An 18440-nucleotide genomic window follows, 5' to 3' on the forward strand; every position below is an offset into this window, starting at 1 on the left:
TCAGAAATGCCTACTTTACCTTTAACTTATTTAATATGGAAATATATATTGTCCAGATAAAGCTGGAAAAAAATCACATGATTTATAAAATGTGTTCTGGATAAAACTTATTTGCTGTCATGTTCTATTTTGGGGGGGGGGGGGGGGGGGGAGGATGAATATACAGACAGATATTCTTAAAACACCTTGTGGCAATTCCTTCTCTAGCACACTTCTACTACTCGTTCTGGAGATTATTTGTCAGGCTCAGCAGATACAGATTTATCACAGAAGCCAAATAAAACATACACCACAAAAACCCACACATACACACAAACCCCACAGTTTACATGCTCAACTAATTAATCCACAATGACTTTTTTAAATTATCAAGGTAATGCTATCAAGAGATAATCCCAATGACAAATTCATGCATTAAAGAACACTATGAAAACTCCTGGATATTCCAGCTAGTCTGGCCCATAATGCTAATGTGTATAATTGTACATCATTCATTCTCACATATTGTTACACCTTAAAGTATTCCAAGCTTACTTGAACAATCCATTGTCCATAAAATTCTGGGACTGTTAGTCTACAATAAGACTGTTAGTCTACACTTGTCACAAGGAGATTCTAACCCATTTGTTCTATCTGTTGTAATAAGAATGTTTAATGGGTACAGATAAATTTGGTACACTGAAGAACACAGAAGTCATCTGATCACTGTATGAGAAAAGTACAATCTAAGAGGAAAACAGGTTACAATTAAAGCATTAAGACATGACCACAAGTGTTGCTTTATAAAACAATAAATGAAACACAGTATATCCTTCTTGTCTTACATTTCACCCTGTGCATGCACAAAATTTTACTTTGTTGCTCCATTAATTCTGTACATGTTCTTTTTTAAGGAACTGAATGCAGAGGCTTAGTAAAAGTAAGCTGTTGAAAATAATGGAAGATCCTGAATGTTTACTAAGACGGATATGTACAACTACCAGAAAAGAAGTTCTGTGCTAGTGTGAAGTGTTAGCTACATAGTGTCACGCCATGTCTGATGAAGGAGAAAGAAGATAAGAGTGCTTGCTGAATTTTGAGGGTTTAGAAAACAGAAAGTCAACCCACTATGAATTTATTAAATGTACTAATCTACACAGTATAATGCAGTAGACATTTTACAAGATTATTCCCTAAAACTTTGCAGTGAGGGGAGATGCCAATATTATCAATATGATCTAGTGACCAAGATCAAACATTAGTTGGGCATGAGTGAAAGGACAGGTCTGGCCGTGCATCCCACCACAACAGAGTGACCACACTAAGACACAGTCTAAGCACCTAGATCACCTGATCTAGAGATCAGTTCTAAGAGTGGCCATTTTCCCTAGATCAGGACAGAAATAAGCCTTCTGCTGGCAAAGGTTTCACTGCACTTCTGTGTAAGTCAGAAGTCTGCCAGCACTATGTCCTTTGACAGAGTAAAATTTGCTGGTTCCAGTCAACAGTAGCTCCTTATGGGACTGGTAGTTTGACAGAGATGCCGAGACTCCTCTCCCACTTTTCTTTCTCACTTAAATTACCTATGCTTGGAAGGAACTCTTGCAAGTTTTAAGCTCAGTGTTCTCCTGGACCACCAGTGGAAAAATCATGCTTGGTACTAGATGAAACAGAAGTATAAAGCCCCAGAATGTTCATAAGATACAAAAGAAACATCACAAGAGAAAAAAATGGAGTAACACCTACAAATCCCAAAGAAGATGAAGGTCTGCAAGAACATATGAAAGGAAAAGCCAGCTAGTTGCTACACTGTACTAAATGAATTCTAAGAATATCTATTCCCATAAGAAATGTATCTACTAAGAGATATGAATTACTATGAGAAATCGAAAAGGAAAAGAAACTTCTGAAGCTTCTATAACACATTTGAAACGTTGAGGTTATGTATATGCAACTATACAATAGCTACAAAATCCTTAATTTAAGGCCAAGGTAGAATGGAGTCTTGAAATTCAAAACAGAGAAAAAGGCTACCATGCAATACCAATTTCAGCTTGCATAAAACATTGAAATGTGTCAAACTTCAGGAGAAACGGACAGGATTGCACAGATAGGGGGAAGAACAAACAAGCTATTTTAGCAAACCCCAAATAAAATAGTAATATACACATGCAAAATGAAAGTGAAGATAGCAAGTTTGCAAAATGCAATCAGGAGTGATCCAACAAGAAGCAACATGGAAGACTGCTTGAGTCTAACAGGCTTCCCAAGATGCTACAAAGTAAGCTAATAAAAATATTCTACAAAAACTATCAGAACTTTTTGCAAATTCTTAAAAAAAAAAAAAAAGTTAAGGAAATCAGAGAGTTTATCATGCTGGACAGATACAAAATTTAAAACCTTTGCAGTCACATGTAATAACTTGCGATAAAATTAAAGTAAAATAGAATTAAAATTTGTGGATGCAAAAGCACTCTTGCAAAGCAGTTCTTTGCTTTTGAGGTAACTACTAAACAAAAGTAGAACTGCAGGAACTCAGCTCCACTTCTGCTAAATCATTTAGAATTTCTCCTAAATTCTCCCCAACACAGAAAACACCATTAAAGACAACAAGTTAGACAATAGCATGTCCTAGGGAAAGCACTTCAGCTATTAAAATTTATGAAGAAATATCAGATCCACAAGGCAAGGAGGTCATCCACAAGAGAGAAAGGCTCAGTGAAAATGGTTGAGATACATTTGCTTTTGGAAGAAAAGGAGAGGTGCAACAGGTACTGCTATAAAAGACAACTCTGGTACTAGCAAGTATAGCCAGACAAATCTATTGTTTTTTCTCCTTCACATTGTTCTTCCTTACTCAGTTATTTGTCACTGTACAATAAAGACTTAGAATTTAGTCTTTGATTGTTCATTGCTCTTTCTCAAGTGGTTTTGGGTTTCCTTTCTGATACCAGGAGCTCTGCTCTAACATGACTTTTGTATGGGAAAGATGCATTTTTGCCTCTTCCTTTTTTATGAGGAGGTGAATTTTGTACTCATCTATCTCTCCTCAGGCTTGAGCTGTGGAGAGACAGTATTATTTCTCTCTGGTAAATTAACTTGTCAGTATCTAACACGATTGTGGAGCATCCTCAGCTTACTGCAAGCCACTCCGTAGATACCAGACAGCATCATGTTCCCCTAGCTCATTCCTTCCCTCTGCTCCACTAACATATCCATACGCATGCACAGATCCCATCAAATACACATACTGTCTTTGCAAGCCTGTTGCCTATCTGCATACAAGCATCCACACAAGCATGCCCCTCTTCATGTAACAGCATTTCAAAAAAAGAGTGGATATGTAGATTGGGTTATCTTATACATTTGTAGCATGTCTCTGTGACAATATTGTGAATTAAATTATTTCCTGGGAATGATTTATACATCTATTATGAATATCTTTACACTGTATGTGGAGAGGATCACATACTGTTCCAGAAAAGGAGTAAGGTAACCCATTCTATGGAGTCTGAAAACCAATGGAAGAGACTCCTCTGAAATAGGCTAGTGCTTACCTTGACTTACGTAATATTTGGTCAGCTGATTTAGAAAGTGTGAATAAAACTTAGGTGAGATAAAAACAAGGAAGTAGTAGAAGAAACTCAGATACTTCTTAATTAAACAGAAACAAATAAGGTCACATATGCAAATGTGCAAATTATCTTCATCTTACTGAAATAATCTCTTCTTAAACTTTACATTTTACTTTAATAGTTCCAAAACGTTACTGTTAATTAAATTTTATTCCATCTGTAACCTGATTAAACATGGCCTTTAACCTCATGAGTACGCGCATCTAATTAAATCAGGAAAATATGCTCCAATCTGGCTTCTCTTTGAAATATTCTTCCATAACACTCAATTTTTTTTTTTCCACAGACATTTGAACTACTCTGCACAACTCTCTAGAACATTTCAGGTGTTAGCATAGAGTATACATACATAGACACTACAAATCCTATCTTTCTCTAGTATTCTTAGCATAGTTATCATCCTACTGTGGTTTGATGGATCTTCCTTTGTGAAATGCTTTTCATACGCCAGATTGTAATTACTTCAGTTCCCTGAAAAGCACTCAGTAGTGAAGGAGAGGAAAACATAGACAGGCATTAAAAATCTTTGAAGAAAATATATCTTGAAAATTGAAAGAAAATTGTAGCGAGAAAAAGTCTATAGTTTCAGTTTGGTATAGCTTCAGTATAGGTTAGTAGTCTCAGCATAAACACACTGAACCAGGCAGTGTAGAACCACATCAAGTTAAATACATTGCTCTTCTGCAATCTACTTATAACTAGCACTCGAGGTTTTGTTGGTTTTTTTGCAATCAGTGCTAAAGGTGCATGAAAAAATATTGTGCAATAAAGATAAACAATACCTGAGTTTATCAGTACCCTTATGTCAGTTACATTCCTGAAACTTAAAATGGCACACCTTACCCCTATCTACCTAAACTATTTCTAAGGCATCTATCGTTTTCGTATCTGAATGCCAAAGTCAATGTAAAAGTATTTACTATGGGTGGGGACAAAGAGTGGCTGAATTCAGATGAAAGTAGTCTATATAACTGAGCACATACTTGTATTCTTACAGTCAGTAATCATATTAAGTGGTTAGGTTCAGGGGTGCATGTTTAAAAAAAAAGTCAAAAGAGCAAAAAGCATAAAATCCCTGAACATCAGTAAGTACTAAATGAAGAAGAGCTGGAGAGGCGACAGATATCAAAGGGGAAGACTGACAATGGACCCATGGATAAAAAATCCACTTTATATAATGAAAAAATGTCATATATCACCACTTGCTGTACTTGAACACACACAAATAAATCACAAAGGCAGCAAATATTCTGTCCAAAGCTATATACAACACAAGAAAAAAAATGACTGTTTGAACATTTTGTGTTCACTGAGAAGCAGTAAAGCAGCAAATAATAAAGGCCAAAGAAATCAAGTACATGCATGCCATGACTTCATACTTCCAATTAAATAGAAACAATTTAATTGCTATTTTGCACTGACCTTACTATCCTGCTCCAAATATTTATGCTTCTTGCTTCTCCTCCCTTTCCTACAGAAAGGAATTTTTCATGGACAATAAAGGAAAGCTGACTTCCCACGAGTTACTAAAGCTGTATGATTTCAAGTATCTAAACATCCTTCCACAGACCTTTGGACATGTGTCTCACACACACACTGGCTGTTCACACATCTGGGGAACAGACTGTCTCCTTCCCTGTAACTGAATGCCCTGTCTTCTCACAAATCCCAGCAGGTATGACCCCACCCTAATGACCTCTCCTGCCAAAGTGCACTGGGGTAACAGGCAGCTTAGAAAAGGCATATGAAGATCCAACCAAGACAATCCAGAAACTGAATTTGTCAAGCACATACCAGAGGACTTAATTTATCTCGTCTGTGTCTGGTTGTAGTATGTGTTGCTGCATCATTATATTGACCAGATCTTAAAGCATTATGATTACTTTTACAGTAAGACAATATAATGCATATTTCTGTGGAACTTGAATTGGGTTTGGTTACAGTATATTTGAATTCCTGGCCATGAAGCTTTGAAACACTTGTTTCTTTTCAGTTGCTATGGCTGTTTCCCATAGACTGTACACTGACATTGTCTATAGACTGAGAGTGATCCCGGCTAAAAGTTCAAGATGACTTAAGCAGTTCTAATTTCACAGGCAAGACTAACTGTAACGCTCTGTGAAGCTACAAGATATTCAGAAATTTCACAGACAAAAATGAAGACCCCATGCATCTCTAGCACTTAAACCCTTCTATTTCAACTCACTCTTAATGTTGCATTTTTTCCTCTCTAAAATCCTAAACCTAGTAGTTTATCTTTCAAGTGTTAGACAAATTCAAAATTACAGCTGGGAAAGGATAAAGAAAAAGAAGTAGGAGAGAAGGACTCATAAAATGTCTGAGGTTAATGGCTAGTGATGAACTCTGAGTTGAAAGAAATATTGGCAAATTTTCCATTATACTGTTGTAAGCAAAATCAAGTTATATAAACACGTTTCTGAACATAGTGCATGAAAGCCTGCTATTAAAAACAAATTAAAAAAAAAACATTAAGTCATGCCTTCCTGAACACAACTGATACAGAAAGAACAGATTTAAATAAATGGTTTCATCAGTTTCTTAAGCACTCCCTAGTAAATTGCCCAGTTTGTGTACAATTTTCATGACAATTTTTATGCGAGGTGTGGTTTTCAGAAGACACAATGGTCCAACTCTTCTAGAAAGAACAACCATAAAGCTTCTTAAAGAAGCCTTAAAGGCTTAATACTACATCACCTTTTTTTAATCACAAGTAGTTAATACACCTTTTACATAATATACCTTCGCCCTACTGTGTAAATGGGCATGTATGTGAACATTGCATCCTATGATTGTATACCTCAACAGACAACAAAAAAATGAAGGCATTTTGACAGTTCACAATCAGGCCATTTATGCAGTCCTTACAAGACCGAATATTCCTGCCATATGACTAAAACCGGTAACTCAATTATTCATGTGAAAGAATAATAGTCACATGATAAAAGAAATGCATTTTAGTGTCAACAGTTCTACATCCCAGGCCATTACAGAGGGAGAGCTATGGGCCTTATGAAGGAAAGGGAGAAGAACCGGGTTGCCAGAACAATTCATCAGTCTGACACCTCCTTCTTGACTGTATTTGAATGCTATTTCAAAGCCTGGAAATCAGGGAGATAGGTACAACCTAAGTGAGTTTTTCTGGTGCACTGGATCTGCGGTGGCTGTATTTGGCACCATTGCAACACACAGCAATATCTTTAGTGTTATACACTTAGTTCTTATGCTACCTATATACATAAACTTCTAATCATAGAAAAAACATAAGAAATGACCTGTCGGCCTCACCTCTGTCCCTGAGAAGATCATGGAACAGATCCTCCTAGAAGATATGCTCAAGCACATGGAGGACAGGGAGGTGATTCAAAACAGCCAGCACGGATTCATTCACCAAGGGCAAGTTCTGCCTGACCAACCTAGTGGCTTTCTATGAAGGAGTGACTGCATCAGTGGACAAGGGAAAAGCAATGGTTGTCATCTATTTGGACTTCTGTAAAGCCTTTGACACAGTCCCCCACAACATCCTTCTCTCTAAATGGGGGCGATATGGATTTGATGGGTGGACTGTTCAGTGGACAAGGAATTGGCTGGATGGTCGCATCCAGAGGGTTGTGGTCAACAGCTCGATGTCCACATGGAGACCGGTGACAAGTGGAGTCCCTCAGGGGTCCGTACTGGGACCAGTGCTGTTTAATATCTTCATCAATGACATAGACAGTGGAATTGAGTGCACCCTCAGCAAGTTTGCAGGTGGCACCAAGCTGAGTGGTGCAGCTGACACACCCGAAGGAGAAGATGTCATCCAGAGGGACCTGGACAAGCTGGAGATGTGGGCCTGTGTGAAACTCAGCAGGTTCAACAAGGCCAAGTGCAAGGTCCTGCACCTGGGATGGGGCAAACCCCAATATCAGTACAGGTTGGGGGATGAAGGGATTGAGAGCCGCCCTGCGGAGAAGGACTTGGGGGTACTGGTGGATGAAAAGCTGGACATGAGCCAGCAATGTGCACTTGCAGCCCAGAAAGCCAACAGAATCCTGGGCTGTATCAAAAGCAGCGTGGCCAGCAGGTCAAAGGAGGTGATTCTGCCCCTCTACTCTGCTCTGGTGAGACCCCACCTGGAGCACTGCGTCCAGCTCTGGGGCCGTCAGCACCAGAAGGACATGGAACTGCTGGAGCGGGTCCAGAAGAGGGCCACAAAAATGATCCGAGGGCTGGAGCAACTCTCCTGTGAGGAAAGTCCGAGAGAGTTGGGGTTGTTCAGCCTGGAGAAGAGAAGGCTGTGAGGAGACCTTATTGCTGCCTTCCAATACTTAAAGGGGGCCTACAGGAAAGATGGGGAGAATCTTTTTAGCAAGGCCTGTTGTGACAGAACAAGGAATAATGGATTTAAACCAAAAAAGAATAGATGTAGACTAGACATTAGAAAGAAGTTTTTTACAATGAGGGTGGTGAAGCACTGGCACAGGTTGCCCAGAGCGGTAGTGGAGGCCCCATCCCTGGCAACATTCCAGGTCAGGTTGGATGGGGCTCTGAGCAACCTGATCTGGTTAAAGCTGTCCCTGCTCAGTGCAGGGGGGTTGGGCTGGATGACCTCTAAAGGTCCCTTCTAACCCAAAGTATTCTATGATTCTATGAAAATATTAAATTTATAAAACTAGTGGTATTTTGCAAAGTCTGAATGGCTTTCCAACTTATTGGTGGCTTGAATAAGATCATGTTATTAAAATTCTTAATGCCTGTGTGAACAATGGACTAAACAAGTGTCATATACACAAATTCAATGACTTTTCTTAAAGTACAAAACAGATTAAATTAGAAGTACAAGAAAATTCGAGCACTTACAGAAAAGGTCATAGCTATGGTGGAACAAACTATATGCGCTAAAATCTGAATGCATCATCCAAAGTACAACATTTTGGAGTAATCTTACAACTGCTTCATTTTCAAAGCACTTTTTTTATATGAGCTGCCTAAAATGGATTTTGTGGATACAAATTAAAACCACTATATTGCCTGTGCAGCCAAAGCATCTAGAAACCACACATCCGTCACACAGCATCTGTTTTCTAAATAGGTATCCAAGTGAAGACGTATCAGTAGCTATGAACTAGATAGAATTTGGCAACAAATAAGTTTTGTAAGCACACGGTAGTGCTTCTGCTTCCCTTCACATGCCTGTAAGTCTGATCACATATATTATTACTTAAGATCAGTGGTTTTTGCTTCTCTATCTTCACTTCTGAAATAATATTCTTTGCAGGTTCTTAGCTAATTTATTGTAATTCTATACTTCTCTACTTGCTGAAAGAAAAGTGCTGCTAAGATGAACCAATCTTACAAATCATTTAGAAATAACTGAATTGTTCAACAGCAGTATTTTGCAGGCCTAGTATTTCACATATTTGGGTAAAACCCAAGCATTTCCTACACTCCACATCATGCTGAAAAAGGCACTCTACCCAAACTCAAAGCTTTCTGAAGCTCATTATAGAAAGTGTGTTTGAACAAAATTCCACTTTTTAATACTATGCCAGCCTTTGCCCTTTCATGTTGCCCCAACCTGTTTGTTCACTTCATATCGATCCCTTTTAATACTCTTCCTTTCTCCGTCTTCTTAAACTGTCTACAATACCTGTCATAACACATATATAATCACACATGATAATTTCCCTCTGTAAACTTTCACAAATTCTTAATTTTCATCTTACAATGTAGAACAGCTTTGCCTGATTTTTTTTTTTTTATCCTGCATGTTCTTGTGTATTGACTGTTTTATAAATTATTTAATGCAGGCCAGCAGTTAGAGATCCTTAATGTTGTTGGGATTTATGCATAACTGTTAAGGGAACGTGAAATATCCTAATTTCATTTGGTTTTCTCTGCAATTTCTGACCAGGTACACTGGTTTCAAAACAAACGTGCTTTAAGTATAAAGACATACTCGTTATTCCTCATCCTTTTCAAGGGTAAAAATATATCTTATCAAAGTATTTTAGCTACACAAACATATACATAGTAAAGATTTAGGCACACATGTATACAGTGTGCAATGCACTTACCGGTCACATAGCTATGGAGTAAATCTAATTTCAGACAAATGAAGATAAACTTGAATAGCATATCCATTTCCTGTTTAGAATGCACGACTTACTTTCTTTGAACATATTTAATTGCCCTCCTTTCTTTATATTACATTTTTATCTAAAAAATAATGGGGGGAAAATCTCACAAGAAAAAACAGTACACATTGAGATCTCAGGACCATCGAAGTAAACAGGAATGTATTACTGAGCTACAATAATCTCGTATGTAACATTTTAAAAAAGAATAAATTAAGTAATGAAATTATGCTGCTGTTTTACAGAAGATGAATGCAAGAAAATGAATGTTCTTTATAGATTTGATCACAAACACATGTCTAAGAAATGATCAAGTTACAAAAAAAGTAGTAATATTGAATCATTTAACAGGAGGTTCCCTTTCTGTCTTTCCTCTGTTTATTGTAGCAACTGCTTTAATAAAAATCACTGATTCGTACACAATATCTATTCCCACCGTTCTTCTCTTTCAAGTCCTTCTTAATTTGAGCACTATTAAAAGACAAACAAACTTATGCCATTCTGCTTAGGGGCAGAGGGGTCATAAGTTGCCAATAAATAAATAAATAAATTTAAAAGATACATTAAAGAAAAAAATTGCCTACTCACTCTGGCCTGAAAAGCACAGAATGAGATAAGTACTTTTCCCTCTTAAGACTCTAACTTTTATTTCTGGGGGAAGGGAAGAAAGGAATTATTACCTAAGAAATCAGAATAAATAAAGTAGCTTTTGTGCAAGCAAATATATGTTTTCTTACTTTATATAAATTACTATTTTAAGCTTAAGGTCTGAAATTAACTTGAGTCACAAATTAGAAATGTCTCTTTTGACCAGACAGATTCATGCAGAGATCAAACCAACAAATATAAGCACTAACACTGAGGAGATAAATGCTCTACAAAAAAAAGTTAATCTGACATTTCATGACAGCCTGCTCAGTGCTTACCAGGTATGTGCCACAGTGAAACGCCGCTGTTTTGGTATGTTGCTGTTTAAAAGCATCCTGCGCAAAAGCCTTGGAGAGTTTCGAGGAGAAATAACTGGGGACAGCCGGGGAGAAGCAGATGAAGATTTCCTAGATGTCCTGGACTTTTCATGTTGCAACAGGTTTTCCCTCAGGGTCTTCACAAGATCTTCATTTAACCATGGATTTTGACAATGTGTATTATCCACTTGAGGAACAGCCAAAGTATCTGGACTCGTCTGCTGAGCCATGTTTCCCAAGTAAGTTTGTTATTAAGGTCTAATACAATTGAATATTGGCTTAACTGCTTAAAATATTTTGTTTCTAAATCAGTTCCCAAGAACCATGCAGAGCTGCAACTCCAGTTCAGTCTATTCTGTTTTCAACATGGTGTCGCCTGCCCTCAGCGTCTCTCTATAGACAATGATCTACAAAGAAAAAAGCAAGCTAACTCCTCCACAGAAACCTATTAAACATTACCACTCCTCTCACAGCCCTGCTGCCAGAGATCACTTATTAGCTTTCATAGCAAGTGAGCATGGGAGGAAGAAACTACTTTAGCACAGCCTTTGTCAGAGCTGTAAAGCTGCCTGTTAAACTATTGGAACTAATGTGCTGCAGCTGCTTGAGTGACTTCTGGTTATGTACATAAAAAGTGCTGGAGGAGGGCTTAAACATCAGATGCGTGCTCATTCTGTTTGGTTATTCTCTCCGTTTGCTTATTCCTGAACCTTCAGGGAGGCTGAAAGGAAGGGGGACTGCTGAATAACCTCTTCTGTTTTTTCCAGGATCTAGAGTATTTATCTTTGTAGTCCCCACTTACAAACCAAGATTACAAACTTCTACCTCTTAAGCTAACTACCATATGCTACAATTAAATAATATAAAAAGGTTTAGGTTCTGCCTTCCTCTTCTCCCTGCTACCTCCAAGTCAGTTTATCACAACCAGTTTTCAAATACACTTAGGAAAGGCTAATACTTGCTACCTTACATTTTTCAGAAAAACAAAACAAACATTTAAGATCTGTACACAAACTGAAACCAGACTATGACAGCTACTGCTATCTGTTTAATGAGATGTTCTTAATTCAGTATATCATCATATCATTACTACTGCTTCAACTAGGGAAGTGCCTTTTTTCTATTCACAGCTGGTGGGGAAATAAACTGTCAAAAGAAATTAAAAGAGAACTTCCAAAATATAAAAAGGCAAAAGTACTTGCATTTATTTGGTCAATACCTACTGCTATTAAATTTCATTTTTAGAATATCTTTTTTCATGGCATTTTGCAAACAAGATATTGGTGCAGTTTTCTGATCCAACAAAACCTTTGTCAATCAGTCCTGAGATTTATTTTTTCATTTTTAATTAAACTAACTCACTTCAGCTACTCTGAAAGACAAAAGTTTTATAAACATGTGCAATTTCTTTCATAACTCACTGATAGCAGACAAAGACCTGTAATAACTGGTGGTAAACTAATATTTGCTTAAGCTTGGTACGTTCATTTTTATAGCAACAACAAAACCAATCTTTTCAGTTATAACCGTATTTCCTGTTCATCCTACAGGAACAAACAATCACCATTTTGTGAGAGGTTTCTTTTTAATGTCAGAACATTGGTTATATATTGCACCAACGGAAATTATATATTTTTCCTCATTTACTTTGTCTTACAATCCAGTTTTCCTTTCTGAATAAGAATTTCCTTTTGAAGCCCACAGAGCATCCAGGCTTTCAATGGGGTGAAGGGTGTTTGACCACAATTACACAACCAGGCATGAAAGAGAAATACTGTTTTCTGTCTTACGGCAAAATCAGAAATCCTACAAAAGCAGCCTTCTGCCACAATGCAGAGGAATCACCTTTGTACTCAGCACCGAAACCACAATTCCTGATGAGGTTTATAAAGACAATATCCTGATGCTGACAGAAGTAGAGCAGAACAGCAACTGAAAGGTCAATTTACATTAAGAATGACGTTGCTATCAGCTGTCAGCTCCATTATGTAGACAAATTTAACTGTACTGCGTCATATGTGAAATTTGATAACAATGTATTCAGAAATTTAACTCAATATTGAACAGCACCACAGAATGCAGAAATCCCGGTGCATTATGTTTTTGTGTATTTTTCTAAAATTTTATAAAAGATTTAATCACTATGTAAAAACTAACAGTGACCAAATATAGAATAAAGCCCAGCTACTATTAAACCTACAAAAACAAAATTTTAAACTATGTTTTAAGAACAAAATTTAAACTGGAAATGAAGTGTTAATCCACAGACAGAAAAATAATTGGATTAACTCATAACCAACATGCAACTAACACAATAACTTCTTCCACTCCTTTTCCATTGGAAGAGTAGTACATACAGCACTGGTCCTCAACAAGCAGACAAATTAAAAGCATGATACATGAAAAAGTTTATTTTATGCCTATGAAGAACAAACTGGTCCATAGGGGGACCAGTACTGTTTAATATCTTCATCAATGACATAGAGAGGGAGATCAAATGTACCCTCAGCAAGTTTGCAGGTGACACCAAGCTGAGTGGTGCAGTTGACATGCCTGAGGGACGGGATGCCATCCAGAGGGACCTGGACAAGCTCGAGAAGTGGGCCCATGTGAACATCAGGAGGTTCAACAAGGCCAAGCACAAGGTCCTCCACCTAGGTTGGGGCAACCCCTGATATCAATACAGGTTGGGGGATGAAGAGATTGAGAGCAGCCCTGTGGAGAAGGACTTGTGGGTACTGGTGGATGAAAAGCTGCATATGAGATGGCAACATGCACTTGCAGCCCAGAAAGCCAACTGCATCAGAAGAAGTGTGTCCAGCAGGTCGAGGAAGGTGATTCTGCCCCTCCACTCTGCTCTGGTAACACCCCACCTGGAGTACTGCGTTGAGCTCTAGAGTCCTCAGCAAAGGAAAGACACGGACCTGGTAGAGCAGGTCCAGAGGAGGGCCACAAAAATTATGAGGGAGCTGGAACACCGCTCCTATGAAGAAAGGCTGAGAGAGTTGGGGTTGTTCAGCCTGGAGAAGAGAAGGCAGGGAGATGTTATTGCAGCCTTTCAATACTTAAAGTGGGCTTTTAAGATGGGGAAAAACTTTTTAGCAGGGGCTGTTGCAATAGGACAAGGAAGGGGTAATGGTTTTCAACTAAAACAAGGTAGTTTTAGACCAGCTATAAGGAAGAAATTCTTTAAAATAAGGGTGGTGAAACACTTAAACAGGTTGCCCAGAGAGGTGGTAGATGCCCCATCCCTGGAAAAGTTCAAGGTCAGGTTGGACTGGGCTCTGAGCAACCTGATCTAGTTGAAGATGTCCCTGTTTATTGCAGGGGTGGGTAGATTGGTGACCTTTAAAGGTCCCTTCCAACTCAAACTATTGTGTGATTCTATATGACCTCTCTTAGTCATAGAATCATACAATCATTTAGGTAGGAAAAGACCTTTAAGATCATTAAGTCCAACCATTGACATGCCAGGAGGATGAGATGTCATCCAAAGGGACCTGGACAAGCTGGAGAGGTGGGCCTGTGTGAAACTCATGAGGTTCAACAAGACCAAATGTAAGGTCCTGCGCCTGGGATGGGGCAAACCCCGATATCAGTACAGGTTGGGGGATGAAGAGATTGAGAGCAGCCCTGCGGAGAAGGACTTGGGGGTACTGGTGGATGAAAAGCTGGACATGAGCCAGCAATGTGTGCTTACAGCTCAGAAAGCCAACCGTATCCTGGGCTGTATCAAAAGCAGCGTGGCCAGCAGGTCAAAGGAGGTGATTCTGCCCCTCTACTCTGCTCTGGTGAGACCCCACCTGGAGCACTGTGTCCAGCTCTGGGGCCCTCAGCACAAGAAGGACACGGACCTGCTGGAGCGGGTCCAGAAGAGGGCCACAAAAATGATCCGAGGGCTGGAGCACCTCTCCTACGAGGCCAGGCTGAGGGAGTTGGGGTTGTTCAGCCTGGAGAAGAGAAGGCTGTGAGGAGACCTTATTGCTGCCTTCCAATACTTAAAGGGGGCCTACAGGAAAGATGGGGAGAATCTTTTTAGCAAGGCCTGTTGTGACAGAACAAGGAATAATGGATTTAAACCAAAAAAGAATAGATGTAGACTAGACATTAGAAAGAAGTTTTTTACAATGAGGGTGGTGAAGCACTGGCACAGGTTGCCCAGAGAGGTAGTAGAGGCCCCATCCCTGGCAACATTCAAGGTCAGGATGGATGGGGCTCTGAGCAACCTGATGTAGTTAAAGCTGTCCCTGCTCAGTGCAGGGGGGTTGGGCTAGATGACCTCTAAAGGTCCCTTTCAAACTAAAGTATTCTATGACCAGCCGGGTTAGCTCAGTTGGTTAGAACATGGTGCTAATAATGCCAAGTTCACAGGTTCAATCCCTGCTTACTGCAGGGGGGTTGGGCTCGATGATCTCTCAAGGTCCCTTCCAACCCAAAGCATTCTATGATTCACCTAGCACTGCCAAGCCCACCACTAAACCATATCCTTAAGCACCATATCTACATGCCTTTTGAATACCTCCAGGGATGGTGACTCAAACCACTTCCCTGGGCAGCCTGTTCCAATGCTTGACCACCCTTTCCGTAAAGAAATTTTTCCTAATATCCAATCTAAACCTCCAACCTGAGGTTAATCTGATGCAACTTGAGGCCATTTCCTCTCATTTTAGTCCTTGCTACTTGGAAGAAGAGATTTGCACCCACCTTGCTACAACCTCCTTTCAGGTAGTTGTAGAGGGTGATAAGGTCTCCCCTCAGCCTCCTTTTCTCTAGGCTAAACAGGCCCAGTTCCCTCAGCCACTCCTCATAAGACTCTATAGTGCTCCAGATCCTTCACCAACTTCGTTGCCCTTCTCTGAACACGCTCCAGCACCTCAATGTCTTTCTTGTATTGAGGGGCCTAAAACTGGACACTGTATTCCAGGTGTGGCCTCACCAGTGCCGAGTACAGGGGGACAATCGCTTCCCTAGTCCTGCTGGCCACACTATTCCTGATACAATCCAGGACGCTGTTGGCCTTCTTGGCCACTTGGGCACACTGCTGGCTCATGTTCAGCTGGCTGTCGACCAACACCCCCAGGTCCTTATTGGCCAGGCAGCTTTCCAGCCACTCTTCCCCAAGCCTGTAGCATTGCATGGGGTTGTTATGACCCAAGTGCAGGACCCAGCACTTGGCCTTGTTTAACCTCATACAATTTAGCCTCAGCCCATTGATCCAGCCTGTCCAGATCCCTCTGCAGGGCCATCCTACCCTCCAGCAGATCAACACTCCCACCCAGTTTGGTGTCATCTGCAAACTTACTGAGGGTGCACTTAATCCCCTCATCCTGATCACTGATAAAGATATTAAACAGAAGTCGCCCCAATACCGAGCCCTGGGGAATACCACTTGTGACCAGCCACCAACTGGATTTAACTCCATTCACCACAACTCTCTGGGCCCAGCCATCCAGCCAGTTTTGTACCCAGCAAAGAGTGCATGCCTCCAAGCCATGATCTCCAGGAGAATGCTGTGGGAAACGGTGTCAAAGGCTTTACTAAGGTCCAGGTAAACAACATCTACAGCCTTTCCCTCATCCTCTAAGCGGGTCACCTTGTCATAGAAAGAGATCTGCATAGTCAAGCAGGACCTGCCTTTCATAAACCCATGCTGACTGGGCCTGATCACCTGCTTGTCCTGTACGTGCTGCGTGATGGCACTCAAGGTGATCTGCTCCATAACCTTCCCCAGCACTGAGGTCAGACTGATAGGCCTGTAGTTCCCTGCATCCTCCTTCTGACACTTCTTGTAGATGGGCGTCACATTTGCTAACCTCCAGCCAACTGGGACCTCCCCGGTTAGCCAGGACTGCTGATAGAGGATAGAAAGTGGCTTGGTCAGCACTTCCACCAGCTCCCTCTCAGTACCTTTGGGTGGATCCCATCTGGCCCCATAGACTTGTGTGTGTCAAAGTGGTGTAGCAGGTTGCTAACCATTTCCCCTTGGATTATGAGGGCTTCATTCCGCTCCCCATCCCTGTCTTCCAGCTCAGGGGGCTGGGTCCCCAGAGAACAACTGGTCTTACTATTAAAGACTGAGGCAAAAAAGGCATTAAGTACCTCAGCCTTTTCCTCATCCTTTGTCACTATCTTTCCCCCCACATCCAATATAGGATGGAGATTCTCCTTAGCCCTCCTTTTGTTGCTATTGTATTTATAGAAACTTTTATTATTGTCTTTTACAGCAGTAGCCAGATTAAATTCTAGTTGGGCTTTGGCCCTTCTAATTTTCTCCCTGCATAACCTCATGACATCCTTGTAGTCCTCCTGAGTTGCCTGCCCCTTCTTCCAAAGGTCATAGACTCTCCTTTTTTACCTGACTTTCAGCCAAAGCTTTCTGTTTAGCCAGGCCAGCCTTCTCCCCCACCAGCTCATCTTTCAGCACATGGGGACAGCCTGCTCCTGAGCCTTCAAGATTTCCTTCTTGAAGAATGTTCAGCCTTCCTGGACTCCCTTGCCCTTCAGGACTGCCTCCCAAGTCTGTTATTCTTTCTTATTTATTAAAAAACACTAGCAATTCCATATGAGTCCAATAATTTTTTTCAAAAAATGCAGTCTGTATAATGAGTGCTATGTTCTTTTATGCTATGAAATACTGCCATCTGACGTCTATTCCAAAGCATGGTCTTCGATAGCTGCAGTGGCTTTATAAAACCAGACAAACTGATCCACTGGAGATCAATGAATCAATGACATCAATAAGATTATTAACATTTATTACAGTGGGCCCAGGATCATCCTTTAAGTTGTATGACATTACAAAGATAATTATAGAAGACTAAGTATTAGTCCACAGATCAGCAGTTTTATTACACTTGTTCTTAAAAATATTAGAACTAAGTCAACAAGGACCATTAGCCTGACACACTGCATTACAGGTATTGAGTGGGTTTGTCACTTATTCAAAGAGGTAATATGTAATGTGTACAGAACAGCAGCATAAGACCTTTTAACAGGGAAAGTGAACTCAGTAATTGTAAAGTAGCACCATCTGCATGAAAGCTAAGTAAAATGCTTTTCCTTTCTTGATTAATGGGTTAAGTTTCAGAATGTAGAAGTTCCATTCCCCCAAATACCTTATTTTGATGTATGCCTGCCTCTTCCTCCTCAAAAAAAAACCCAAAACAAACAAAAAAACCCCTGCCACTCTGGGCACACTAAATGACATCTCCACACACTCAGAACCACAGACCAATAATTTTAATTGCTATAAACAGTCTCACAATACAAATTAGTTAAGAATCTGTTGAGCTAATCTATGTAGTGCCTAGCACGTATGCACTATGAAAACTCTCAAGCATGCTCATGAAGTTAAATGAAAGCCTTTGAACTGATTTTATTATAGACCAGAAACATGATCAGCCTTCCCCGTAATAAAAAGCAGAGGTCTAACTTCCAGCAATCTCAAATAACCAGTACGTGAGTTAGACAAAATGCTTATCTTACAGTCAGGACTGGGGAGAAGACAAGGCAGAAAAAGGGCAGTAGCATGTGGTAGCCTACCCAGGTGGTAGAATAAAGCCTTGAAAGAAAAATACTCTATATGGAAAAATTATCATTTCCAGTTCCCCTAGCTTCACATTAAAAAAAGACAGTAAAATACAATTTTTTTTTTCCTATAAAGATTCTACTAATTAAGGGACAGCCCTACTTGACTGTGTTTTAATAAAGACATATCTAATTTT

At 39.9% G+C, this 18440-nt stretch overlaps 1 protein-coding gene across 2 annotated transcripts in view; it reads right to left on the bottom strand.

Moving 5' to 3' along the window:
* The window catches only part of PDE4D (phosphodiesterase 4D), a 424494-nt gene that overhangs the window by 366503 nt on the left and 39551 nt on the right, over window positions 1-18440 (bottom strand). Inside the window, exon 1 of one of the 2 annotated variants that reach the window (XM_075727014.1) lies at window positions 10678-10946. The exons of the other annotated variant lie outside the window; for it this stretch is intronic. Within the exon in view, the coding sequence (XP_075583129.1) occupies window positions 10678-10946 (269 nt within the window). Of the gene's footprint in view, window positions 1-10677; window positions 10947-18440 lie in introns of those variants that run through there. 2 annotated transcript variants of the gene reach the window in all.

The sequence above is a fragment of the Pelecanus crispus genome, chromosome Z (genome assembly GCF_030463565.1).
Source record: "Pelecanus crispus isolate bPelCri1 chromosome Z, bPelCri1.pri, whole genome shotgun sequence".
In the NCBI taxonomy this organism is placed as follows: domain Eukaryota; kingdom Metazoa; phylum Chordata; class Aves; order Pelecaniformes; family Pelecanidae; genus Pelecanus; species Pelecanus crispus.